Raw genomic sequence first — 27598 nt, 5'->3', positions numbered from 1 at the left:
TGGCACATCCTCCCTAATGATACTTAGATTTTTTTTTTTATTATGTTAATTTGGCCAATAATGACATGTCATATTTGGGGTGAAAATGTGCAAAATAGGTTCATTTATTTGGGACAGGTATATGCGGGTGCTGTATGAATGGGACAGGTGTTTTTAAGATTGCATGTGGGTGTTAGCTCTAGGAATTAAAAATAACACCAATTAGGGCTTAAAATAACACAAATATATACTTAGTCATTTTTATGAATCCCTAATTTAAGTATAGCATTATTTTACAGAAAGATACTTGCTTTCTTTCATTTTTTCACTGTATTAGAAAAATGCTTATAACAGCCATTTGACGCAATTTAAGAACCCCAAATACTTTTATTATGGCCACTCATAGACTTCTATACTGTTAGCCAATATTATATTGTCCTTTTTTATGAGGTACAGCCAGATTTCCCCATTTTATACTGTACTTATTGGTTACAGCAAGGGGGGAGTTGAATCCTTGTGTTTTCCTTTTTAAGATAACCCTTTCCTTTACACATTTACAGACATACATACATATACACACAAATACAATCCAAGGTGTGGGTGCATCAGGTGTTGTACTTTCAGCCACAGCATTTGGGTGTGTGGACCAACACTCCTGGAATATTTATATTCATTTCTTTAAAGTTATGTTTATTTTTCTTGAAAGGTAATTTCACAGAGAACTATATATACACACACATCTCAATTTTGGGTATTCGGAGTTAAAATAAAAGACAAAAACATAACAATCACATATACATACCCGTACTTTCTGTTCTCTGGATCCACCAATGTGTCATAGGTAAAGAAGCACAGCCAGTTAAATGTTGAAGATTTATGGAGCACACCTTTCCCCTTAGCAACCCCCCGGGATAGGCTTAAGAAGTTTCCTTTAGCTATACTCAGGTCCTGGCTTGCCACACAGGTTATACGTGTACTACATAGGTTATGTGTGTTAACCAGTCGAATAGATATGCATTTTCCCAAACTAAGGGGAAGGGCAGCTCATTTAAAATTTGACATTTAGCTCCTTTAATGCAACACTGCATTAGCCATGCAAGTGCTGCTTGTTTGCCATTCAATGACGCCCAACTGCACCTACTCTGCCCCCAACGCCACACTCTTGCGCCTACCCAGAGATCTGCACATTCAGGAATATAAGACATTCACAAAGAGCTGTATCTAAAGTTTTTTAATTTGATTCATACAGACTAAGCAGAAAAAAGATGTAGGAGTATGGCATAACTATTAGCCCTCTCAGGACATTGGTGGATCCAGGAAATGGATTGCAGCAGGCTGTGTGATTGGTTTTTGTTAACACTTTGTACTCCACCCAAAAACCGCTTATATTAACTTTTAATGGAGCTCTTTTCTGACGCAATGCCAAACATGAACAATCACAATATGTATGTTATAGAGGCCTGGTGTAAATGGAAAGAAACAAAGAACACTTATGGTCAGAACAGATACTAAAAAGTGTTAAGTTAAAAAGCGGAGGCACAGCCCACGCTGGGAGGCAGCCCATCCCGGTTAACTTGGTCCACTGTGCCTGTTAAAACTGTTTCCCCCTGGAGGTTGAATTTGCACAGAATCCAGAAATGGACGGAGGGCTTGTCCAAAAGGTCTGGAAGAAATAACAAACATTTATGATTAATAAAATGAGAAATCCTTTTTAAGTACTGAAGGAAAGAGTCAAGAACAGCAACCCAAGTTCTGGTAAACGGAGGCAGGAAATGTTGCTTACAACCATAGCATAACTTGAAAAATCCTAAAAGGTAAGCTGCTTTTCTTGATGCAAGTATGCTATATAATATAGTATGAAAAAGTACCTCAAATAAAGGATTGTGTGAGATGGGCAAAATACAACATAATGACAATATTAATAATGGTATGGCAATGACAATTAATATGCAATTAGTAGGAAAATACATAAAAGCCAAAAAACAACCACATATGTTAACACTGGCAAGAACTTGGATAGCAATGGAGCCACCCAGTTTATTGAGACCATGAAAGATATGTGTATGCTGGTGGGAAATATTACTGATGTAATAAATTATGATCATACTGGTACATCTAGTCCAGCACTAAAGATTAGGTTGTATATGCAGGAAACTGAAGGATGTTTTCTTACATTTAATGCTTACAGTGTGAAATGACTGAAGACTGTTGTTAGTGACTGCCTGACAATTGTTACTTGTGTGTAATATGGTTATATCTTCATACCGTTATTTTGCCAAGTTGGGAGAGGTCTATTCCTTGACTTTTTCTGTCTATTTAAACTATAAAAAAACCCTCAAGAAAAAAAATTATAATACTAGATTTACAAAGCTTGACAGAGGGAAAAGGGGGGGGGGGGGGGGGGGGGGGGTTTCGCACCAGATCTTATATATATTTTGAAAAAATATATTGATCTATTTGATGGACTCTAGATAATGAGGCATATACGTCCCGTTATTAGTACATCAATCCATAGATCAAGTGCAACCCTCCAATATGGAATGGACTAAACAGTATAGACAAAGAGGAAAAGAATTGGATTTTAATGGGTGCACATTTTTTTCAATTACTCAGGGAAAACATAACTTATTAACCTTTTGCATTAAAATTTCTCAGCAATTCCCATACTCTCAGCCTGTCTGGCTGGTATGATGTTTTATATTTACAAAATAACCCACTCAGGGGCTGACTGGAGTGAAATATAAATTTGGTGTAAAAAGTGTAGAGTAAAGTGAATACAAAGACGTGTTCTGTGAATAAAGAAAAAAAAAAATTATTAGATGCGTCCTGTCTCTATTGCATAATTATTATATTATCGTACATATTTTGCAACTTGTCTATTCAATTTACATGGATTTAATCAGCTTTAATCTGATATCACATTCACCACTGTAGTTGAATTGTCTTGGCTACAAATGGTTACACTTTAGAAAAGGGAAGGGATACATTTAGAAATGTTTCTAGACAGCCAAATGTATCTTTATTGGCTGCTCATGCTGTCAGAAGTTTCACTGATTCATGCTCAGTGGGATTTTATACCATAGCCATTATTCATAAAATGGTAAATGGTCCTATGACTATGAGACCTGAGGAAGCTTGTAATAAGTGAAATGCGCATCGGCACACGATGCGTCCTGCAAATAATATATTAATATAATATTAATATTATGTCATGCATGTAATGTATTAGCAACTGTCATATATATAGGGGGAGGAGCCTCTGTAATCGAGTGCACTGATAGGCTTTCATGGTGCTGCTTATAGCACATGCAGCTATAGCAGAAAAGACACCAGCGGGCAGTACAGATTGAATCCTGTCAGAATAACCAATTATTGCCTGCTACAGGAAGGGGACGCTCACCCTGTTTGCAGGAATATTATATGGGGGATAAGCATTAATTATCTAGTGCATAGATTGATTTAACCATTATTAAAGTATTGCCACAGTGCATATTCTAGTAATCAGAAGGATACAGAGGTTTACCAATTAATGCACAGTATGAGATGCCCTAGCACTCTATGGCATAGCACAATAAAGGGTTTCTGTATAGGAAATAAGTACCATGAGATGTTGATAAGACACTGATTTTTACCCAACTATAAGGCTGCCAATTCATGAGACATTCCTAGAAAGTACATCACTAGGATGTAAGTTCCCATGAATAATATGATCACGACATGAGGATTGTAAATGTTTGCATCCAAACAGGCATTGAATAAATATCATTTGTGATTAGGGGACACCCTATTACAAAGATTTAAGTTCCCATGAATTGAAGGTGCACACATACACAGAGATGCATTCAGATCACTGCATACTATAATTGGAGCAAGTGATCAAATAAAAGCAAATGGGTGTGGTATAAAAGATAGTGTCTAGTTAGACAGTCAATAGATAGACACAACATGTTAGACAGACATTAGGTCGACAGGGTCAAAAGGTCGACTTGAAAAAGGTAGACACCATGTTTTTTGCATTTTTGTGGTTTGTGTTGATAGCTTTCTCATCTGGGACCCCCAATTGTAAAAAGGCATGCGCTCGGCTCGCCACAAGGTTTATAACCAACTCTATGCCGACATGGATAGAGAAGGTATGAAAATAGTCCAAAAACATGTTAAATAGAAAAAAACATTTATCTTGTTTTTATGTCGACCATTTTCATGTCGACCTTTTTACCCTGTCGACCTTTTGTACGTCTACCTTTTTCATGTCGACCTTTTGACCTTGTCGACCTTTTGTACGTCTACCTTTTTCATGTCGACCTTTTGACCCTGTCGACCTAATGTCTGTCTAACATATGGTGTCTATCTATTGACTGTCTAACTAGACACTATCAACCAGATACCAAAGCAAACATATATTATCTGGGAAGAGTGCATATGTGTGTATCACAAACTACAATATCTGCATAGATATATCCTATACAGGCAGAGGCAGACATTATTACCATTTTATGAATAATGGCTATGGTATAAAATCCCACTGTGCAGATACATTTGGCTGACTAGAAACATTTCTAAATGTATCCCTTCCCTTTTCTAAAGTGTAACCATTTGTAGCCAAGACAATTCAACTACAGTGGTGAATGTGATATCAGATTAAAGCTGATTAAGTCCATGTAAACTGAATAGACAAGTTGCAAAATATGTACGATAATAATTACGCAATAAAGACAGGACGCATCTAATAATTTTCTTTATTCACAGAACACATCTTTGTATTCACTTTACACTTTTTACACTAAATTTATATTTCACTCCAGTTAGCCCCTGAGTGGGTTATTTTGTAAATATAAAACTTCATAAGAGCCAGACAGGCTGAGAGTATGTGAATTGCTGAGAAATTTTAATGCAAAAGGTTAATAAAAGTTATGTTTTACCTGAGTAATTGAAAAAATGTGCAAACATTAAAATCCAATTCTTTTCCTCTTTGTCTATACTGTTTAGATTTACAAAGCAACTACACGTACTGCATATGCACACACTAATATCACATACCTGTTACATCCTCTTTAAACACATATGTACTCTCTTATATCAAATTCATATTAGGATTACTTACTGCTCCCAGAGCAGACTGCAGCAGCGTTCTCCCTGGGGCCTATTTCACTTGTGCACCACAAAGCATTTTTCCCAAACCACTACACCACTAATCCACTGCAAAGTCAGTGACTGACAGACAGGGATCGTGGCAGCAGTTCTCAATCCTTATTATATCATCCCACTCACTGTACTGTATGTGCCACTCCTCATTATATCCCTCCAACATACTATCCATCCCACTCCTCATTCAATCTCGCCCACTCAGTGAGGCATAGCATACACTTCTGTACAGACAGAGTGCGCTCTTCAGAATGCATATTGTAAAGCACTTTTCAGGACTTCCAGTGCAAATATAGATTAGATAAACGGTGCCGCGCTATTGCTCAGTCCTCTCATGGGTGTTCTGTACATTATTCCACTATATACTTGGTGACTCACTATTCAAGTTATTTAGAAACTGGTGAGGAACTGTATCAGGCCTATTAAATAGTGGAGAAGTTGCTCATTGCAACCAATCAGATTCTACCTATCATTTTATATATTGTACTTGATAAATACTAGCTAGAAGCTAACTGGCTATTATGGGCAACTTCTCTCTTTAGAAGTTTTGGTACATAACCTCCTAAGCTGAAGTCTCCCTGACACACAGCTGAAGCATGGAGAACACACTTATCTGCACTACTGCACAAATGTAATGTGCTCTTCCACATAGCCTGTAACACCAGAGACTTCGTAATTAGTCTAAAGGCCCATACACACTAGAAGACTTGAACAATGTGGAAGATGAGCAATTTCCCTTGAACTCCCTGACAAACTAAATATAGAGTGTACACACTAAGCTTTGTTACAAATGATCTGAACAACGAACGATCTGCTCATATGTTTGGAAAAGATCGTCTAGTGTGTATGGGCCATAAGAGTGTTCAGTTTGCTCCCATCCAGCTACATCATAATACCACCTGACAGTGCCGTATCTAGACATTTTGGCGCTGTGTGCAAGAAACAGCATCAGCGCCCCCCCTTAACGCAAACCGGCGGCAGTGCGCGCCGTAGGCGCGCGCCAAAAAATATAGGGAAAGGGGTGTGGCCACAAAATAATACTGATTCATATAATGGTGCACAGTAGTCTCCATTATTCAAATTACGCCGCACAGTAGCGCCACTACACCAGGTAGACCCGCTTTTTCACATTACGGCAGACAGATTCCCCTTTTTACACATTACGGCAGACCGCGTCCCCTCTTTACACATTACGGCAGACAGCGTCCCCTTATTACACATTCAAGCAGACAGCGTCCCCTTTTTTACACATTACGGCAGACAGCGTCCCCCTTTCTCTAACGTCCTAGTGGATGCTGGGGACTCCGTCAGGACCATGGGGATTAGCGGCTCCGCAGGAGACAGGGCACAAAAATAAAGCTTTAGGATCAGGTGGTGTGCACTGGCTCCTCCCCCTATGACCCTCCTCCAAGCCCCAGTTAGGTTTTTGTGCCCGTCCGAGCAGGGTGCAATCTAGGTGGCTCTCCTAAAGAGCTGCTTAGAAAAAGTTTTTAGGTTTTTTATTTTCAGTGAGTCCTGCTGGCAACAGGCTCACTGCATCGAGGGACTTAGGGGAGAGTAGTCAACTCACCTGCGTGCAGGATGGATTGGCTTCTTAGGCTACTGGACACCATTAGCTCCAGAGGGATCGAACACCGGCCCAGCCATGGAGTCCGGTCCCGAAGCCGCGCCGCCGACCCCCCTTGCAGATGCCGAAGATGGAAGAGGTCCAGAAGCAGGCGGCAGAAGACTTTTCAGTCTTCCTGAGGTAGCGCACAGCACTGCAGCTGTGCGCCATTGTTGTCAGCACACTTCACACAGCGGTCACGGAGGGTGCAGGGCGCTGGGGGGGGCGCCCTGGGCAGCAATGTATAATACCTTTTTATGGCTAAAAAATACATCACATATAGCCCTTGAGGCTATATGGATGTATTTAACCCCTGCCAGATCTCACAAACTCCGGAGAAGAGCCCGCCGAAATAGGGGGCGGGGCTTATTCTCCTCAGCACACAGCGCCATTTTCCTGCTCAGCTCCGCTGTGAGGAAGGCTCCCAGGACTCTCCCCTGCACTGCACTACAGAAACAGGGTAAAACAGAGAGGGGGGGCACTTTTTTTGGCGATATTACTATATTTAAGCTGCTATAAGGATACAACACTTATATAGGGTTGTTCCCATATATATTATAGCGCTTGGGTGTGTGCTGGCAAACTCTCCCTCTGTCTCCCCAAAGGGCTAGTGGGGTCCTGTCTTCAATAGAGCATTCCCTGTGTGTCTGCTGTGTGTCGGTACGTGTGTGTCGACATGTATGAGGACGATGTTGGTGTGGAGGCAGAGCAATTGCCGGTAATGGTGATGTCACCCCCCAGGGAGTCGACACCGGAATGGATGGCTTTGTTTATGGAATTACGTGATAATGTCAGCACATTACAAAAATCAGTTGACGACATGAGACGGCCGGAAGACCAGTTAGTACCTGCCCAGGCGTCTCAGACACCGTCAGGGGCTGTAAAACACCCTTTACCTCAGTCGGTCGACACAGACCCAGACACGGACACTGAATCTAGTGTCGACGGTGAAGAAACAAACGTATTTTCCAGTAGGGCCACACGTTATATGATCACGGCAATGAAGGAGGCTTTGCATATCTCTGATACTACAAGTACCACAAAAAGGGGTATTATGTGGGGGGTGAAAAAACTACCTGTAGTTTTTCCTGAATCAGAGGAATTGAATGATGTATGTGATGAAGCGTGGGTTAACCCAGATAGAAAAGTGCTAATTTCAAAAAAGTTATTGGCATTATACCCTTTCCCGCCAGAGGTTAGGGCGCGCTGGGAAACACCCCCTAAGGTGGATAAGGCGCTCACACGCTTATCAAAACAAGTGGCGTTACCGTCTCCTGATACGGTCGCCCTCAAGGATCCAGCTGATAGGAGGCTGGAAACTACCCTAAAAAGTATATACACACATACTGGTGTTATACTGCGACCAGCCATCGCCTCAGCCTGGATGTGCAGTGCTGGGGTGGTCTGGTCGGATTCCCTGACTGAAAATATTGATACCCTGGATAGGGACAGTATTTTACAGACTTTAGAGCAATTAAAGGATGCTTTTCTTTATATGCGAGATGCTCAGAGGGATATTTGCACTCTGGCATCGAGAGTAAGTGCGATGTCCATATCTGCCAGAAGAAGTTTATGGACACGACAGTGGTCAGGTGATGCGGATTCCAAACGGCATATGGAAGTATTGCCGTATAAAGGGGAGGAATTATTTGGCGTCGGTCTATCGGATTTGGTGGCCACGCCAACTGCCGGGAAATCCACCTTTTTACCTCAGACCCCCTCCCAACAGAAAAAGACACCGTCTTTTCAGCCGCAGTCCTTTCGGTCCTATAAGAAGCGGGCAAAAGGACAGTCATATCTGCCCCGAGGCAGAGGAAAGGGTAAGAGAGGGCAGCAAGCAGCTCCTTCCCAGGAACAGAAGCCCTCCGCGGGTTCTGCAAAGCCCTCAGCATGACGCTGGGGCTTTACAAGCGGACTCAGGAACGGTGGGGGGGTCGACTCAAGAATTTCAGCGCGCAGTGGGCTTGCTCACAGGTGGACCCCTGGATCCTGCAGGTAGTATCTCAGGGTTACAGGTTGGAATTCGAGAAGTCTCCCCCTCGCCGGTTCCTAAAGTCTGCTTTGCCAACGTCTCCCTCAGACAGGGCGACGGTATTGGAAGCCATTCACAAGCTGTTTTCTCAGCAGGTGATAGTCAAGGTACCCCTCCTACAACAGGAAAAGGGGTATTACTCCACGCTATTTGTGGTACCGAAGCCGGACGGCTCGGTAAGACCTATTCTAAATCTGAAATCTTTGAACCTGTACATACAAAAATTCAAGTTCAAGATGGAATCACTCAGAGCAGTGATAGCGAATCTGGAAGAAGGGGACTTTATGGTGTCCCTGGACATAAAAGATGCTTACCTGCATGTCCCAATTTGCCCTTCACATCAAGGGTACCTCAGGTTCGTGGTGCAAAACTGTCATTATCAGTTTCAGACGCTGCCGTTTGGATTGTCCACGGCACCTCGGGTCTTTACCAAGGTAATGGCCGAAATGATGATTCTTCTGCGAAGAAGAGGCGTATTAATTATCCCTTACTTGGACGATCTCCTGATAAGGGCAAGGTCCAGAGAACAGCTGGAGGACGGAGTAGCACTAACCCAAGTAGTGCTGCAACAACACGGGTGGATTCTGAATTTTCCAAAATCTCAGTTGACCCCGACAACACGTCTGCTGTTCCTGGGAATGATTCTGGACACGGTTCAGAAAAAGGTGTTTCTTCCGGAGGAGAAAGCCAAGGAGTTATCCGAACTTGTCAGGAACCTCCTAAAACCAGGAAAAGTGTCTGTGCATCAATGCACAAGAGTCCTGGGAAAGATGGTGGCTTCTTACGAAGCAATCCCATTCGGCAGATTCCACGCACGAACTTTTCAGTGGGATCTGCTGGACAAATGGTCCGGATCGCATCTGCAGATGCATCAGCGGATAACCTTATCGCCACGGACAAGGGTGTCTCTTCTGTGGTGGTTGCAGAGTGCTCATCTGTTAGAAGGCCGCAGATTCGGCATACAGGACTGGGTCCTGGTGACCACGGATGCCAGTCTGAGAGGCTGGGGAGCGGTCACACAGGGAAGAAACTTCCAGGGAGTATGGTCAAGCCTGGAGATGTCTCTTCACATAAATATACTGGAGCTAAGAGCGATTTACAATGCTCTAAGCCTGGCAAAACCCCTGCTTCAGGGTCAGCCGGTGTTGATCCAGTCGGACAACATCACGGCAGTCGCCCACGTAAACAGACAGGGCGGCACAAGAAGCAGGAGAGCAATGGCAGAAGCTGCAAGGATTCTTCGCTGGGCGGAAGATCATGTGATAGCACTGTCAGCAGTGTTCATTCCGGGAGTGGACAACTGGGAAGCAGACTTCCTCAGCAGACACAATCTACACCCGGGAGAGTGGGGACTTCATCCAGAAGTCTTCCACATGATTGTGAACCATTGGGAAAAACCAAAGGTGGATATGATGGCATCTCGCCTCAACAAAAAAACTGGACAGGTATTGCGCCAGGTCAAGAGACCCTCAGGCAATAGCTGTGGACGCTCTGGTAACACCGTGGGTGTTCCAGTCAGTGTATGTGTTTCCTCCTCTGCCTCTCATACCCAAAGTACTGAGAATTATACGGCAAAGGGGAGTAAGAACGATACTCGTGGCTCCGGATTGGCCAAGAAGAACTTGGTACCCGGAACTTCAGGAGATGCTCACGGAAAATCCGTGGCCTCTACCTCTAAGACGGGACCTGATTCAGCAGGGACCGTGTCTATTCCAAGACTTACCGCAGCTGCGTTTGACGGCGTGGCGGTTGAACGCCGAATTCTAAGGGAAAAAGGCATTCCAGAAGAGGTCATTCCTACACTGGTTAAAGCCAGGAAGGAGGTGACTGCACAACATTATCACCGCATTTGGAGAAAATATGTTGCGTGGTGTGAGGCCAGGAAGGCCCCCACGGAGGAATTTCAATTGGGTCGATTCCTACATTTCCTGCAAACAGGATTGTCTATGGGCCTCAAGTTGGGGTCCATTAAGGTTCAAATTTCGGCCCTGTCGATTTTCTTCCAGAAAGAATTGGCTTCAGTTCCTGAAGTCCAGACTTTTGTAAAAGGAGTACTACATATACAGCCCCCGGTTGTGCCCCCAGTGGCTCCGTGGGACCTTAATGTAGTTTTGGATTTTCTCAAATCCCATTGGTTTGAGCCACTCAAATCGGCGGATTTGAAATATCTTACATGGAAAGTAACCATGCTACTGGCCCTGGCTTCAGCCAGGAGAGTGTCAGAATTGGCGGCTTTATCGTATAAAAGCCCATATCTGATTTTCCATTCGGACAGGGCAGAACTGCGGACGCGTCCTCATTTTCTGCCTAAGGTGGTGTCAGCGTTTCACCTGAACCAGCCTATTGTGGTGCCTGCGGCTACTAGCGATTTGGAGGATTCCAAGTTGCTGGACGTTGTCAGGGCATTGAAAATATATATTTCAAGGACGGCTGGAGTCAGAAAATCTGACTCGCTGTTTATACTGTATGCACCCAACAAGCTGGGTGCTCCTGCTTCTAAGCAGACGATTGCTCGTTGGATTTGTAGCACAATTCAACTTGCACATTCTGTGGCAGGCCTGCCACAGCCTAAATCTGTCAAGGCCCATTCCACAAGGAAGGTGGGCTCATCCTGGGCGGCTGCCCGAGGGGTCTCGGCATTACAACTCTGCCGAGCAGCTACGTGGTCGGGGGAGAACACGTTTGTAAAATTCTACAAATTTGATACCCTTGCTAAAGAGGACCCGGAGTTCTCTCATTCGGTGCTGCAGAGTCATCCGCACTCTCCCGCCCGTTTGGGAGCTTTGGTATAATCCCCATGGTCCTGACAGAGTCCCCAGCATCCACTAGGACGTTAGAGAAAATAAGATTTTACTTACCGATAAATCTATTTCTCGTAGTCCGTAGTGGATGCTGGGCGCCCATCCCAAGTGCGGATTGTCTGCAATATTTGTACATAGTTATTGTTACAAAAAAATCGGGTTGTTCTTGTTGTGAGCCGTCTGTTCAGAGGCTCCTACGTTGTCATACTGTTAACTGGGTTCAGATCACAAGTTGTACGGTGTGATTGGTGTGGCTGGTATGAGTCTTACCCGGGATTCAAAATCCTTCCTTATTGTGTACGCTCGTCCGGGCACAGTATCCTAACTGAGGCTTGGAGGAGGGTCATAGGGGGAGGAGCCAGTGCACACCACCTGATCCTAAAGCTTTATTTTTGTGCCCTGTCTCCTGCGGAGCCGCTAATCCCCATGGTCCTGACGGAGTCCCCAGCATCCACTACGGACTACGAGAAATAGATTTATCGGTAAGTAAAATCTTATTTTTTACACATTACGGCAGACAGCATCCCCCTTTTTACACATTACGGCAGACAGCGTCCCATATAAACATACGTATATATATATATATATATATATATATATATATATATATATATATATATATATATACACACATATACACACACACACACACACACACACACACTACATACATAGACACACACACACATAAAGCAACACAGAGAGCCAAAAATTCTAATTTTATAAACCGCAGCATAATAAAAAACAACATTATAACAGCAGGATGATTTAAACAAAAAATAAAAAAATACAGCTAGCTTACTTTTTTTCTCTGCAGCTGGCAAGCTGCTTGTGGCACTCTGCTGGCTGGCTCCACAAACTCTTCTTTCCTGCAGCCTGCGTGCCCAGCCAATGACTGAGCCGCAGGCTGCACCTTAACACCATTGGACAGCTGAGCCGTCGCTCAGCTGTCCTGAACTTCTATGCGGTGCTGGAGCCTCTGCTGTTCGGTTGCCAGGGCAACCTACAGAGAGCCGTCGGAGGAGCGCAGTGCCGCAGATCGGAGGCTCTGACCGCGACTGCCGCCTGCCCAATCACCCGCCGATCAGTGAGCCGCCTCCTCAGGGACGGGCAGTGGGAGCACAGCCAGGGGGAATATGCGCTCTAACTAGGTGTGCGCTGTGGGCAATGCCCCTTCAGCACACACCTAGTTACGGCGCTGCCACCTGACTTCAAACATTTTCTGGGGAGAACACTGTGCAGTAATAGAAAGTGACAGTATAGCGACAAGTTTGGCTTTGTATTACATGCCTTATTGTCACTCCCACACAGAAATAAATATGTAATTATTGAATATATGCATACAATGGCAAATATAACACTTAACAGTTTCATCTGTCGATATCTATGCCAGCCACTAGATAGGCGAGGTGTCCTGACCCTACGTAAAATAATTAGTATACTTCAGGGACTAGGGTGCTCCAAGACATCTTTGTGCAGTAAAATGATGATGAAAAGATGTAGTCTTTCAGTTGATAACCAGAAATGTCCCGAAATATTCTTTAAGTGGTCTAATAATGTGATAATGATCAGTGTCCATAATGCACAAGTCCGTATTCCAACTGATCACAGTCCAGCAGCACAATTTAAACCAAAAATACAGTTCAGAAGAAAATGTTTGCTCCAGCAAAAACTCCCAATTCAATATGACTGTATCCAGCAAGGCTGTTACCTGAATCATTCCAGTCACATGTGCAACATGCCACATGTCTTAAAACAGCGCCTCAAAAAACAGGGGGATGGGTATGAGCAGTTGCTTGAATCATAAATAGTCCAAATATATGTTTATTCAAGTATCTTGAGCAAACGTCAATGTAAGTAACAGTATAAAATATATTGTTTTACAATAGTTAAAATTAGATAATGGAGGTAGGGGACTTTTTCAAGGGAGCAAAAATTTTCTTCTGGACTGTGTTTTTGGTTCAAATTGTGCTGGACATTGTGCTGCTGGACTGTGGTTGTTTGAAATTATATTCCACACTAAACACATTGATCACTCCCACTCACGCTACATGTAGAGGAACAAGGAAGGACAGACCTGCACAGAAGGGGGATCTGACGGGTAGGGATAATGTTGGTTTCTTCATCTGTCAGGGTGGTCACGACTCACTTACTAGATTCATCACCTATATATATACCCATATCAATAACAACAACCAAAACTTAGAATTCACCACTGTATACAGTAAAACGAAGGTAGAATTTTTAGATCTAAATATATTCATCACAGATAACGAAAAACATACCAACACGTTCAACAAACCAGTGGCTGTCAATAGCTTCATACTAGCCTCCAGCACCCACCACCCAAACTGGTTGAACAGTATCCCAGTAGGCCAATTCAAAAGACTCAAGAGGAACTGCTCCCGAGTCAGCGATTATGAGACACAAGGACAAGAACTAAGTTTAAAATTTAGAAAGAAACAGTATGATACAGAAAAGGAATAGACAGCATATACCACGGTTAAGGGAAATGATAGGCCTCCCGTCCTACAACACAAAATGAACAGAACAGAAAACAGACAAAGAGATCCTTCTCATAACACAATACACAAAACAAGCAATTCAGATTAAAAAGATCATAGACAAACACTGGCCGATTCTACTTCAAGATGACACATTAGCAGATATCATACCTCCAAAACCAAAAGTAGTTTTCTGGAAAGAGCCATACATTAAGAAGAAGTTGGTACACAGCCATATACCACCAAAAAGCAAAACACAAACAACTACAGACGAAACACATAAAAAGGGGGGCTTCTACCACTGTGGGACCGGCATGGGCTGCAAAACTACAAAAGCTAGAAGCACCACACCTTGCCAAGCAGTAATGTCTGTTTCAAATTCCACAAACATTTAAAATACAGGACAACATAACATGCCACAGCAAGGGCATCATATACATGTTAGAATGTCCATGCACGCAACAATACATAGGAAGGACTATACGACCACTCAAAATTAGAAAAAACGAACACCTACGGAATATAAAAAAAGGTTAGGAAGAACATCCACTTTCCTTATATTGCAAAGGATATCATGAATCGAACCCCACACTACTCAAGTTCACAGGGCTGAAGGAGGTTAAGAAAAACAGGAAGGGGGGGGGGGTGGAAGGGGGACTACATACACACCATCAACAGGGAGGAACTGCATATGATAATCAATATGGGGACCCTAACACCCAAAGGCCTCAACCAGGACAATGAAGTACGATCCATAATTTGTAAATTAAGATACAGGTTGAGTATCCCTTATCCAAAACGCTTGGGACCAGAGGTATTTTGGATAACGGATTTTTCCGTATTTTGGAATAATTAGATACCATAATGAGATATCATGGTGATGGGACCTAAATCTAAGCACAGAATGCATTTATGTTTCATATACACCTTATACACACAGCCTGAAGGTCATTTTTGCGAATATTTTTTATAACTTTGTGCATTAAACAAAGTGTGTCTACATTCACACAATTCAATTATGTTTCATATACACCTTGTATACACAGCCTGAAGGTCCTTTATTACAATATTATTAATAACTTTGTGTATTAAACAAAGTTTGTGTACACTGAGCCATCAAAAAACAAAGATTTCACTATCTCACTCTCACTCAAAAAAGTCCGTATTTCGGAATATATGGATATGGGATACTCAACCTGTAATACCTTTACATCCTGGGTTCAAACACTCTCTACAAGCACACTAGTATCCAAGTAAATATATTCATAACAACTAGCTAACAACTTTTTGATAGGGATAATACATTTATACAGAAAACAGGCACAAAATTAACTATTTTATTCAATTCACACTTATTGAAAAAACATAATATAATCTGCTGTTACATATTCACATGCAATGTTCAAAACAGACTGCATGAACAATGGGAATTTATGTATAAAATGTGAGATCTAGTTGCAAACAATTTAAGTCATTTGCTTGTACCAAAAAATGTTACTTTCATCAAGAAAATAGGATTTTAATTACCTCCCTGTAAATCCTTTTCTCGTGTAGTCCCTAGAGGATACTGGGGTCCATTTAGTACCATGGGGTATAGACGAGTCCACTAGGAGCCATGGGCACTAAGAATTTGATAGTGTGGGCTGGCTCCTCCTACCAGACTCAGTCTAGAAACTGTGCCCGAGGAGATGGACATACTTCGAGAGAAGGATAGATAAGGATAGTGGTGAGATTCCGAACGAGCACACACACACACAAGAGGAAAGCCAAGCTAACCAAACTTGAAACAGGAACAGCAACGGCTGAACCAACATTACTTAACCAAGTAACAGTGCAGGAAGAACGAAGCACTGGGCGGGCGCCCAGTATCCTCTACTAACTACGGACTACGAGAAAAGGATTTACCGGTAGGTAATCAAAATCCTATTTTCTCTTACGTCCTAGAGGATACTGGGGTTCCATTTAGTACCATGGGGATGTACCAAAGCTCCCAAACCGGGTGGGAGAGTGCTGAGGTTCCTGCAAAACTGATTGTACTCTGAGGACCTTCAGTTTGGCCAAAGTATCAAACTTGTAGAAGTTAGCAAACGTGTTCGAACCTGACCAAGTAGCTGTTCGGCAGAGCTGTAAAGCAGAGACACCCCAGGCAGCCGCCCAGGAAGAACCAACTGACCAAGTAGAGTGGGTCTGTACAGATTTTGGACGTGGCAAATTTGCAGAGGAATAAGCATGCTGGATAGTAAGTCTGATCCAGGGTGCAATTGTCTGCTTTGAAGCAGGACACCCAATCTTATTGGGAGAACACCTTTCAAGAACGTCTGGAGCTCAGAGAGAGAAGCCAATTGTTTCTGAAAGAAAATGGACAAGGCAGAAATCTGGACTTTTATGGAGCCCAGACGTAGGCCCACATCCACGCCTGACTGCAGAAAAAGCAGGAAACGTCCCAGATGAAATTACACAGCAGAATAATTTCTGCTATCACACCAAGAGATATATTTTTTCCAAATACAATGGTAATGCTTAGACGTTACCCCCTTCCTGGCTTGGATCATAGTCGGGATAACCTTGTTAGGGATCCCTCTCCTGGCTAGAATCAGCCGTTCAACTTACATGCTGGCAAACGTAGCCACGGTAAGTCCTGATAGACGAACGGGCCCTGTTGCAGAAGATCCTCGCGCAGAGGTAGAGGCCATGGATCTTCAAGGAGAAACTCCAGAAGGTCCGCGTACCATGCCCTTCTTGGCCAGTCCGGAGCAATGAGTATTGCTTGAACCTCTTCCCTCTTTATTCAATTTAGAATTCTTGGGATCAGATTAATTGGAGGAAACACATACACCATCTGATAGAACCATGGAGTCGTCAGGGTATCTATCGCCACAGCCTGTGGGTCTCTCGACCTGGAACAATACCGCCTGAGCTTCTTGTTGAGATGAGAGGCCATCATGTCGATCTGTGGATATCCCCACCGACTTGTCAAACACCTGAACACTTCCGGGTGAAGGCCCCACTCCCCCGGGTGTAGGTCGTGTCTGCTGAGGAAGTCTGCATCCCAGTTGTCTACTCCCGGAATGAAGACTGCTGACAACGCCACAGATTACTTTCTGCCCAGAGGAGAATTCTTGACACCTCTGACATTGCTGCTCTGCTTTTCGTTCCACCCTGTCGGTTTATGTACATTACTACCGTTACATTGTCCACTTAGATCTGAATTGCCCGATCCTGAAGAAGATAGGAGGCCTGCAGTAGGGCGTTGTATATGGCCCTGAGTTCCAGAATGTTGATTGGAAGGATAACTTTCTGACTTTACCATCTTCCCTGAAACTGCACCCCCTGAGTGACTGCTCACCAACCTCTGAGGCTTGCATCCGTGGTTAACAGAATCCAGTTCTGAATTCCGAACCTCCGTCCTGTGACGAGGTGAGAAGACTGTAGCCACCACAGAAGGGAGATCCTGGACTTTGGTGACAGATGGATCCTCTGGTGCATTTGAAGATGCGATCCGGACCATTTGTCCAACAGATCGAGCTGGAAGGGTCTTGCGTGAAACCTTCCGTACTGAAGTGCCTCGTAAGAAGCCACCATTTTTCCCAGAAGGCAAATGCACAGATGCACAGACACCCGGGTTGGCTTCAGGACATCCCGAACCATCGACTGCATTACCAATCCCTTTTCCAACGGAAGGAACACCTTTTGTGACTTTGTGTCCAGTATCATTCCCAGGAATGGGAGCCTCCGTGTTGGCTCTAGGTGAGATTTCGGATGGTTCAGAATCCACCCGTGATCCTGGAGGAGTTTGTTTGAGAAAGCAAAGCTGTCCAGCAACCTTTCCCTGAACGGCGCTTTTATCAGCAGATCGCCCAGGTACAAAATGACGTTCACTCCCTGTTTGCGGAGTAGAAACATAATCTCTGCCATCACCTTGGCGAACACCCTCGGTGCCGTGGAGAGACCAAATGGCATGGCCTGGAACTGGTAGTGACAGTCCTGTAGTGTAAACCGGAGATAAGCCTGATGAGGCACGCATCCTTGATATCCAGAGACACTAGGAATTTCCCCTCCTCCAGACCCGAGATCACCGCTCTCAGAGTCCTTCTTGAATTTTAACATCCGTAAGTATGGGTTCAAAGATTTGACGTTCAGAATAGGTCTTACCGAACCATCCGGCTTCGGTACTAAGAACAAGTTGGAATAGCATCCCTTGTTTAGTAGATAAGGTGGAACTGGAACAATGACCTGAGTCTGTACCAGTTTTTGGATGGCATGCTGTAAAGTTATACTTGCCTCTTGTGAAACAGGTAAGCCTGATTTGAAGAATCTGTGAGGTGGGAGCTTTTGGAACTCCAGTCTGTAACGCTGGGAAATAAGATCTATGACCCAGGGATCCTGGCACGAATTTGACTGAAGAATTGTAGACTGAAGAATTGTAGTCGGGCTCCCATCTGACAGTCCACAGTCATGCTGAAATCTTTAAAGGAAGTAGAGCCTGAGCTCTGTTCCTGAGCACCCGTTGTTGCTGGTTTGCGTGGTTTACCTCTTGCGCTGCTGGAGGACATAGAAGCACCTCTGGATTTGCCCTTGAACCTGGCTGTCTGAAAGGACTGTAAATTAGAAGCTGAATAAGTCTTCTTGGTTAGGGGGGCTGCAGAAGGAAGATACGTAGACTTACCCACAGTAGCTGTGGAGATCCATTTGTCTAATTCATCTCCAAACAAGGCCTCTCCAGTGAATGGTAGGCCTTCCACACCTTTCCTGGAGTCCGCGTCAGCAGTCCTCTGGCATAGCCACAAGCCCCTGCATGCCGACACTGCCATAGCAGTTGTGCGTGCGTTAAGCACGCCTATTTCCTATATGGCTTCCACCATAAAGTTTGCAGAGTCCTGAGTAAGACAACATCCCCCCTAGATAAGGAATCTAACCCCTCAATTAGGTTAAATGACCATTTAGCAATGGCTTTTGTGATCCACGCACATGCAATAGTGGGTCTTTGGGCCACCCCCGCAGCTGTGTACAATGATTTGAGTGTAGTCTCAATTTTACGATCAGCCGTGTCTTTCAGGGAGGCTGCACCTGCAACAGGCAATACAATTTTACGTGACAGCCTGGAGACTGATGCGTCCACTATCGGTGGATTTTCCCATTTTTTCCTATCCTCCAGAGGAAAAGGAAAAGATGAGAACAACCTTTTAGGGGTCTGAAACTTCTTATCAGGATTAACCCATGGTTCTTCAAACAGGGTATTCAATTCCTTTGACACAGGAAAAGTAACTGAGGGCTTCTTTTTTTTTTTTTTTTTTTTTAAATTGTTTATTTAAATTTACAGGTTATAGACATTACAATAACTTTCCCCCACATGTGGGGTGATCCGATACATTTTAACAGTATGCTACTCAAAGCAGTGTTATAACCTTATGACAAAGAATATACGGTTCCCACAATGTAAAACAGAAAAAAAAAAAAAAAAAAATTAAAAACGTTGTTGGTACGAGCAACAGTGATGGGTATACATAGTATATTCAGTTGGGCGGGAACCGAAACTTAAACACAACGTTATAGCAATGAAAGGAGGATAGTTAAAGAGAAAGAGCAAGAAGAGTGAGAAAGAGGGACGGTTAAGACGAGAAGGGAGAAGAGTGGGAGGGGGGAGAAGAAACAGGGTTAGTGGGGCCGTTGATGCGCCCCCAGATTCCGCCAACCGCGCTCCTGTTGTCCGAACCGGTTGAAGAGTACTCCTGAGTGACACGATAAGGGCATGCTAGGGGTAAACTCCGATCAACACGACCGATTATAAGATTACAAAGATCATAGTAAGAGAGCCATCGAGCCCCCGTGGGATCGTGAACCATGCGCAGGCGTCTGAGAGTCGAACCATAGTTCCCATATCAGGAGGTACTGGAAAGATCTATTATGGAGGTATGCAGTGATTTTTTCCATGCTTGCGAAGTACCATACTTTGTTGATGACCTGCTGTATAGGGGGGGGCTCCCTCTGTTTCCAGTGGAGAGCGATTGAGCACCGGGCTGCGTTTAGGATTTGTGTCAGTAGTTTACCAGAGTTTGGAGGTGCGTTAACAATGGGGAGGCCCAGCAGGAAAGACCAAGGGTCTTTGTATATCCGAGACTGGAGCACACCACTCATCAGGTGTGCGACTGAGTCCCAGAATAGGGTGATTTTAGGGCATGTCCACCATATGTGAAGGAAAGAGCCCTGTCCGCCGCATCCTCTCCAGCACATGGGTGAAGAGGAAGGAAACATTTTGTGGAGTCTAGAGGGGACAAAGTACCACCTATATAAGATTTTATATGCGTTTTCCTTTACTAGGGTTGAGATAGAGGACTTCGCGGCCGCAGTGAAAACGTCCGACCAGTCATAGTCAGTTGGTATCGGGCCTAAGTCCCGTTCCCATTGGAGTATAAAAGCCGGGGTCGCCGCCTGATCCCATGTCTGGAGAAGGGAATACAGTAGGGAGATGATTCCTCGGGCTAGTGGTTTGTGGTAGCAGTGGGATTCCAAAGTAGAGAGAGGTTGGAATGGGGACGAATTCAATAAAGAAGCGACAAAGTGTCTCACCTGGAGATAGGTGAAAGGGTTCGCATCTGGGAAGTCGTATTTTGCCATGATCTCCGGTAAAGGTGCACTGGTACCCCTGGACAGCACGTCTTGGACAAATCGGATGTTGTGATCCGCCCATGGGCGCGAACGGGTCAATGACTGACCCGGGACGAAAGAAGGATTGTCCCACAGGGGGGTAAGCGCCGAGGGGGATGACCGCAGGTGATAGCGGCGCGTGCAGTAGTCCCAAGCCTGGCACGTGAATTCCAACACAGGGTGCAGTTGTAAATGGGGAGGTCTTGCCCTAGGGGGAGTTAAGAGTAAAGAAGACAGAGATGTGGTGTGACTAAGCGCCGTTTCCAGCTGAAGCCACCGTAAGGACTGTGTAGGGGCAAACCAGGCCACCGCCTGACTGAGGTGGGTAGCCAGATAGTAAAGACGGATATCTGGGAAACCTCTGCCCCCGTCCTGCACTGGTTTGCGTAGGGTAGAAAAACCTATTCTAGGGGTCTTATTTCTCCATACAAAGCGGAGCAACCATGAGTGTATTTGTGTTAAGACCGCATCCGGAACTTTCACCGGTAGAGTCTGAAACAGATAAAGGAGACGAGGTATGATATTCATCTTAAGAGTAACAATTCGGCCCAACCAGGAAATGATCAAAGATTGCCATTTATGGAGGTCGGCCTTAAGGTTTTTAAGCAGTGGTGAGAAGTTTTCTTTATATAAGTCTCCATAGCGGCTTGTAATAAAGATCCCTAGGTATCGGATCTTAGAGGTGCACCAGGAAAATTTAAAGTTGTTTTGCATGTGGGAGAGTCGGGGAGGGGGAATGTGGAAGGGGAGAGCTTCCGTCTTGGACCAGTTAACCTTGTAACCCGAGACACGTCCGTATTCCGACAGGAGTTTAAACAGGTTCGGCAGAGAAGTGTGCGGTGATGAGAGCGATAGAAGGACGTCATCTGCGAACAAAGAGATCTTGTAGACAGAGTCCCCCACCTCCAGTCCTCCAATATCGGGCGAGGCACGTTATGCGGGCTGCCAATGGCTCTATCACTAGGGCAAAGATCAGAGGCGAGAGTGGGCAGCCCTGTCTGGTGCCGTTGGAGATGTCCAAAGGGTCTGACTGCACCCCATTCACGGAAACCCTGGCGGAAGGGTTCGTGTACAGGGCCTGAATCCCTGCAAGAAATTCCCCCTGAAAACCAAAGTGAGCAAGAGTTTCGAACATAAAGGGCCACCCTATCCTGTCAAATGCTTTCTCCGCGTCCAGAGAGAGCAAGAGAGCAGGAGTACGTGTTAGGTTGATGTGGTGAGCCAGAGTAACAACTCGTCTCGTGTTGTCTCGGGCTTGGCGACCGGGGATAAATCCCACCTGGTCATTATGGACCAGGTGGGGTAAGATATTATTCAGTCGGAGGGCTAGGATTTTTGCGTATATCTTGATGTCCGTGTTAAGTAGCGAGATAGGTCTGTAGTTCGCACAGTTGGATGCGATCTTTGGGAATTGGATGCCATCTTTGGGAATTACTATGATCTTAGCCTCCAGAGCCGATTTGGAAAATGAGGCTCCCTGTAAGACGGCATTGAAGAGGGTCGTGAGGTGGGGCGTCAGTTGTGGGAGAAAAGATTTGTAATAGGCGGCTGTGAAGCCATCTGGTCCAGGGGCCTTGTTAAGTTTTAGAGATTTGACAACGGTGGCAATCTCTTCGTCGGATATCTTTGAGTTCAGTTCGGCGGAAACCGAAGAACTCAAAGTAGGTAGGTGGCATTGCGACAGGAAGGTGCGAATGGCCCCAAGAAAGTCTGGGCTTGATTGAGTGGCCCCATGGGCATTATACAACTTCTCGTAGAAGCGGGAAAAGGCGTCAGTGATGTGTTTGGGGTCGTTTGTTTTCTCACCCGAGGATGACTGGATCGACATTACATTGTTCCTTGCGAGTTTAGCCCGAAGCCTAGAGGCTAAAAGCCGATCCGCCTTATCCCCTTTTTCATAGAAGGATTGATTGAGCCATTTTAAGCTAGTTTCCACCTTAGCCGTCAGTAACATATTCAGTTCACCTCTGGCCGCGGACAAGGAGGAAAGGTCTGCTTCTGAACCTGACTGTTTATGTGCCAGTGAGAGGGAGGTAACCAGATCCGAGAGCTCTCGGATGCGTCTGGATCTGGCCTTTTTATTGTAAGACGAGGCGCTGATCAGGCAACCTCGTATTACCGCCTTGTGGGCGTCCCATAATAACATCGGGGGAACCGACGGAGATATGTTTGTCTCAAAGTAATGGGAGATTTCGGTGGCTAGATGGGCTTTCGTTTGGGGGTTAAGAAAGAGTCTGTCGTTTAACCTCCACACATGGTGGCGGGCTGGGGGATGCGGGCCTGGAACATCCACGGTGACCGGGCCGTGATCCGACCAAGTGCTAGGGTGAATGGAGGTGTCCAGGATACATTGAGCGGGTTCTGAGCTCAGAAAAATCATGTCCAGTCTAGTGTAAACATCGTATATGGGGGAGTAGTATGTGTAGTCCTTAGCATTCGGTTCCTTCACTCTCCATGCGTCGAAAAGAAGGTGATGTGATAATAGAAGGTTCAGAGCAGCTGCATTACGCGTGTGAGAGGAGCGCATAGATCTGGGCAGGGGTTTCGATCTATCTAGGGCACTGTCCAGAGCCACATTAAAGTCCCCCCCCAATACCACGTTACCCCGTCTGTGCAGGGTTATGAGATTATTTAGGGAATGGAAGAAAGGGGCCTGAAGTTGATTTGGGGCATAAATATTCAGGAAAGTGTAGGGGGACCCATTTAACAGCCCCACTAAGAGCAGATATCTACCTTCAGGGTCCCGCAGTATTTCAGAGGGGATGAAATCCAGATGTCTAGCAAAGAGTATTGATACCCCCTTCTTCTTACGTATGGGGTCGCAAGCATGGAAAGTGTTTGGGAAGGATTTTGACTTAAGTTCTGGGTGTGACTTACCAGTAAAGTGGGTCTCCTGTAGAAATATAATGTCGCCTCTCAGTTGTTTAAGGGACTGAAATAACAGAGATCGCTTACGTGGGCTGTTTAAGCCTTTCGTGTTCAGGGTAATTATTCTAAGAACCATGGTACAGGAGCGGAGCTCTCTTCACGTGGCGGCGCACCCGCGGAACCCTGAAAGAGATTGGGGAAAGAGAGGAGGAGAAGGACAGAAAAAGATAGGGAGAAGGAGAAGGAGAACAGATGGGGAACAAACAAAACTTAGTATCAGTAACTGGAAGACATATCAAATCCATTCTCGCTGGTCGGACCCAAGGAGGAAATAGACCCGTAGGTCTGGGTCGTCCGACGTCGACCCTTGGGGTCGAGTGGGGGGTAGGTGAACCTAGCAGCCCAGAGAGGGAACCGGGTCCCGTGTGTGAACAAACTCGGTTAAAATAAGCAGATTGCAATTAGTAAGCTAAGGGAGCTACAGGGGGAGGGAAGAGGGAGGGGGGGGGGGGGGAGGGAGGGGAGCAGAGGCAATGGAGTCAAGGGTAAAACTTGGCATGGTGATCCCATAACAACTATAGTAACAGCAAAACTTGGTAGAAATCGACAGAGGGGGCCCGAATCAGTCGGGCCACCCGGGACCGGCGCCCACACGGTCGCCCGCGTAGAGCCCCGGCCCCGAGGGCCCGACCCGACCCCCACACAATAAATTTAGTAAGGCCTTGAACGGTAAACAGTAACCAACCCGAGGGCCCCATACCCTACTGCATCTCAGCATGACTCTTAAGTAATACTCTAAGTACCGTTAGAAGGCTAACGCAATTGACAAGTCCTTGTGGTGAGAACCACTAATGTTGGATCATGTATCTAGAGAGGCATGAGGAGTAGTTCCGACGGTGGTCCAACTTGAGGATGGAGCTGTGAGGGAAGGGGAGGTGTTGACTGGTAGAGAGTTTTGAGGAGCGGTCTGGGGGCCAGAGATGTTCAGTCGGTTGAGAAGCTGAAGGGCCTCGTCGGGGGATCTGGCGGAGAGGAATTTGCCATCTGCCTTGACTTGGAGGGCAAACGGGAAGCCCCACCTATATCTGATGTTGTTGTCTCTCAGGGTTTTGGTTATGTCCTTTAACTCCCTCCTTCTATTTAATGTGACTGGCGACAGGTCTTGGAAGATCGCGAGATCAGAGCCTTCAAAAGGGATAGTCGAGGACCTCCGGGCTTTGGCATAAACTTGGTCTTTGACCACAAAGTAATGAAAGCGCAGGATTACATCTCTCGGTGTCTTGGCGTCTTGGGATCTGGGACGTAGAGCTCTGTGTGCCCTGTCAAGGAGTAGCATGTCATCCGGGATGGAGGGAGCAAGGGAGCGGAAGAGGCGGAGTAGATAATCCGTGAGGTGATTTTGTTCTACCGTCTCGGGAACGTTACGGACTCTAAGATTGTTCCGACGCCCTCTGTTGTCCAAATCTTCTTGTTTGTCCGCTAGTAGCATAACGTCTGTACGCATTTGTGCTATCTCCTGTTCTGATTCTTGTTGGAAAGCGATAAGCTCCTCTTGTTTCCGTTCGATAGCATCTACCCTGGAGCCCAGGCCGTCCACATCGGTTTTCAGACCTGAGATAGCCTCTTGTACCTCCGCGCGGATTGATTTTTTAATATTGCGCATTTCGGACAGGAGAAGGGCGACGTCAGCTTTTGTAGCGGGAGTGGAGGAAGAGTCTTCATCCGAATCTCGGTCTGACGTCACCGAGGCAGGAGGGGGCGAGGAAGTTTTCCTAGCGGATGATGGGGCAGAGTTCTTAAAGTAGCCCACCAGGTTGTGGGCGTTCGATTTCTTCCCCCCTTTTGGCATGGTGGCAGAAAGACGTGAGATAAGCTGGTAGTCAACACCTGGGCGGAGTAGCTCCTATAGCATTAGAGACACACACGGGATCGGGTGCATTACGAAACGAGATCACATGATAGGCACTTCACAGATGATGATCAGGAAGATCCAGACGGGTGCGCTCTGAAGTTTAGGTATTGATCAGGCCCCAACGTAGTGGGTGTATTCTCCCGGCCTGCGAAAGCGTTGGAAACCTCTGAAGGGAGGGCCCCCGCAGTGAGCTGTAAGCGGGCCTGTCTGGAAGGGTGTCCCACAGATGCAGCACTAGCCCAGGTTGGAGTATTGCAGACCTATCGGAGAGGACTTAGTATGAGCAGCTTGTCCCCGTGAGATCTCAATCTGAGGGTATACTGCTGGGGAGAGAGAGTGCTCATGCAGGGGTATTCTCCCAGCAGCAATGCAGAGAGCTTCACAGCAGTGTAATGTGAGGCTGTGTGGAGATATTTATACCCAGGGGTATCTAACAGGCATCCCGGGGGTCAGTGGGTGCTACTAAGCTGGAGATCCAGGGAAGAGCTGAGACCCCTCCAAGATGGCCGCCGGGTGTCCCTCAGCTCCGCCAAGCAGCGCGGCCCACGGCGTGGTCCAATACAAGGGCAGCAGGGAGGCCTCCAAGAGGGTGAGCATCGGCGTGTTGAGTGCTCAGGAGCGAGGGTGAGGGTGGGGAGCCTGAACCGCGGACCTCGCCGGCCCGGCGGTAAAATCCAGGTCCCGGCTTGTAGTAAGCTGCTAGGCCGCTATCCGCGGGAGCTCCAGGGTCTGCTCCCCGATTCCGCGGCACGCACCCGGCTGTAGCAGGCAAGTCGAGAGGGGTAGGGACAGCGGCGGGAGGGGGGGAAGGTTCTCCGATGCTGCGCCGGAGTAAACCCGCGAGAGAGGACTCACCCGCCATACGGAGCCGCCGCCGCCGCCAGCACCCCTCAGTCCCGATATCAGCTGCACGTCTCAGGCTCCGGGGAGATCACCAGTCGATGCTCCGGAGTATGCGTGTGCACACCCAGGTCCCTCCTTCTGTCGGCCCGCACAACCACGTCTCCGGGCGGGGGGGGGGGGGGGGGGGGGGGGGGGGAGTCCCACTTCAGTCCCCGGCTTCTTGTGGAGGGGAAGGCCGCAACCTGCAGGAACCCTGAAAAGGGCTCCCCGGCTCTGCAGTCCAGACCCTCCAGTCCCAGGTGTAATAGGGAGAGGGTACACTACTTTGCAGGTGTGTGTAAGCCCCCAATTCACTTTTTAGAGCTAGAATAAGAGACTCCATGTGTTTTGGCCCTCATGTTCAAAATTCTGTTGGCGGAACCCTGAGGGCTTCTTTTTTACATTAAGATAAGATTCCTCCCACTCCTCTGACACCTTATCAGGAATATGCAGAACATCTCTGATAGCCTCTATTCCCTGTGACAGAGCTGCATCCCCCCTCTGAAACCACCTCTCCCATGTCTGACCTGCAGGATATGGGCGAGAGATCGTTTTTGCGGACAAATGGAAGGGATTGAGACGCTGTTTTGGTGACTGAGTCTCTGTTCATAAACTCATCCACAGTCTATTTTAAGTATTGCGTCTCTTTCTCATTGCGGGACAATTTTGTAGAAAGAGTGGAGATCATTCCCTTAAGAGAATTAACCCATTCCGGTTCAGCCCCGCTAGTCTGTGAACCCTGAGTACCCAGTAGTGAGCCCCCAGGTGAAGAGGAACACACTGCGGTACAAGAGACACACTCTTTGGGCTGTATTCAATAGCTGTCGGAAGCTGCCGACTTGTGGATCGGTGGAATAGGCGCCGATCCGCATGCTTCTGTCGTAAAGGGGCCAAATCAGACAGGTTTTGGCCCCCTTTCCAACATTCTCTCCGCTATCAGCCCCTCCCCTGCTGCCGCTGTCAGCGCACACGGCAACCGCTGACAGCAGCTGCAGGGCAGGACACCAGGAATGGCCAAATCCGACAGGATTTGGCCGTTCATTTAATAGCCCTTGTCGGATCCATTCCGACAAAATGCATGTCGGAATGGATCCGACACTTATCGAATATACCCCTTTGCCTGACATAATGTAAATGTGACAGAGCACACACACACACACACACACACACACACACACACACACACACACACACACACACACGAAGCGTTAAGCACAATTAATACAC

The 27598-nt window shown here is 46.1% G+C and overlaps 1 protein-coding gene across 1 annotated transcript in view; it reads right to left on the bottom strand.

Annotated features, from left to right (window-relative positions):
• Positions 1–652: 652 nt before the first annotated feature.
• The window catches only part of DESI1 (desumoylating isopeptidase 1), a 104641-nt gene continuing 77695 nt past the window's right edge, over positions 653–27598 (bottom strand). Inside the window, exon 6 of the mRNA XM_063940460.1 lies at positions 653–1642. Coding sequence (XP_063796530.1) covers positions 1549–1642 — 94 coding nt within the window. The 3' untranslated portion in view covers positions 653–1548. The remainder of the gene's footprint in view (positions 1643–27598) is intronic.

This window comes from Pseudophryne corroboree, chromosome 9 (assembly GCF_028390025.1).
Source record: "Pseudophryne corroboree isolate aPseCor3 chromosome 9, aPseCor3.hap2, whole genome shotgun sequence".
NCBI lineage: Eukaryota > Metazoa > Chordata > Amphibia > Anura > Myobatrachidae > Pseudophryne > Pseudophryne corroboree.
Note: the sequence above shows the minus strand (reverse complement) of the source record. Positions and strands in the feature narration are given on the sequence as shown.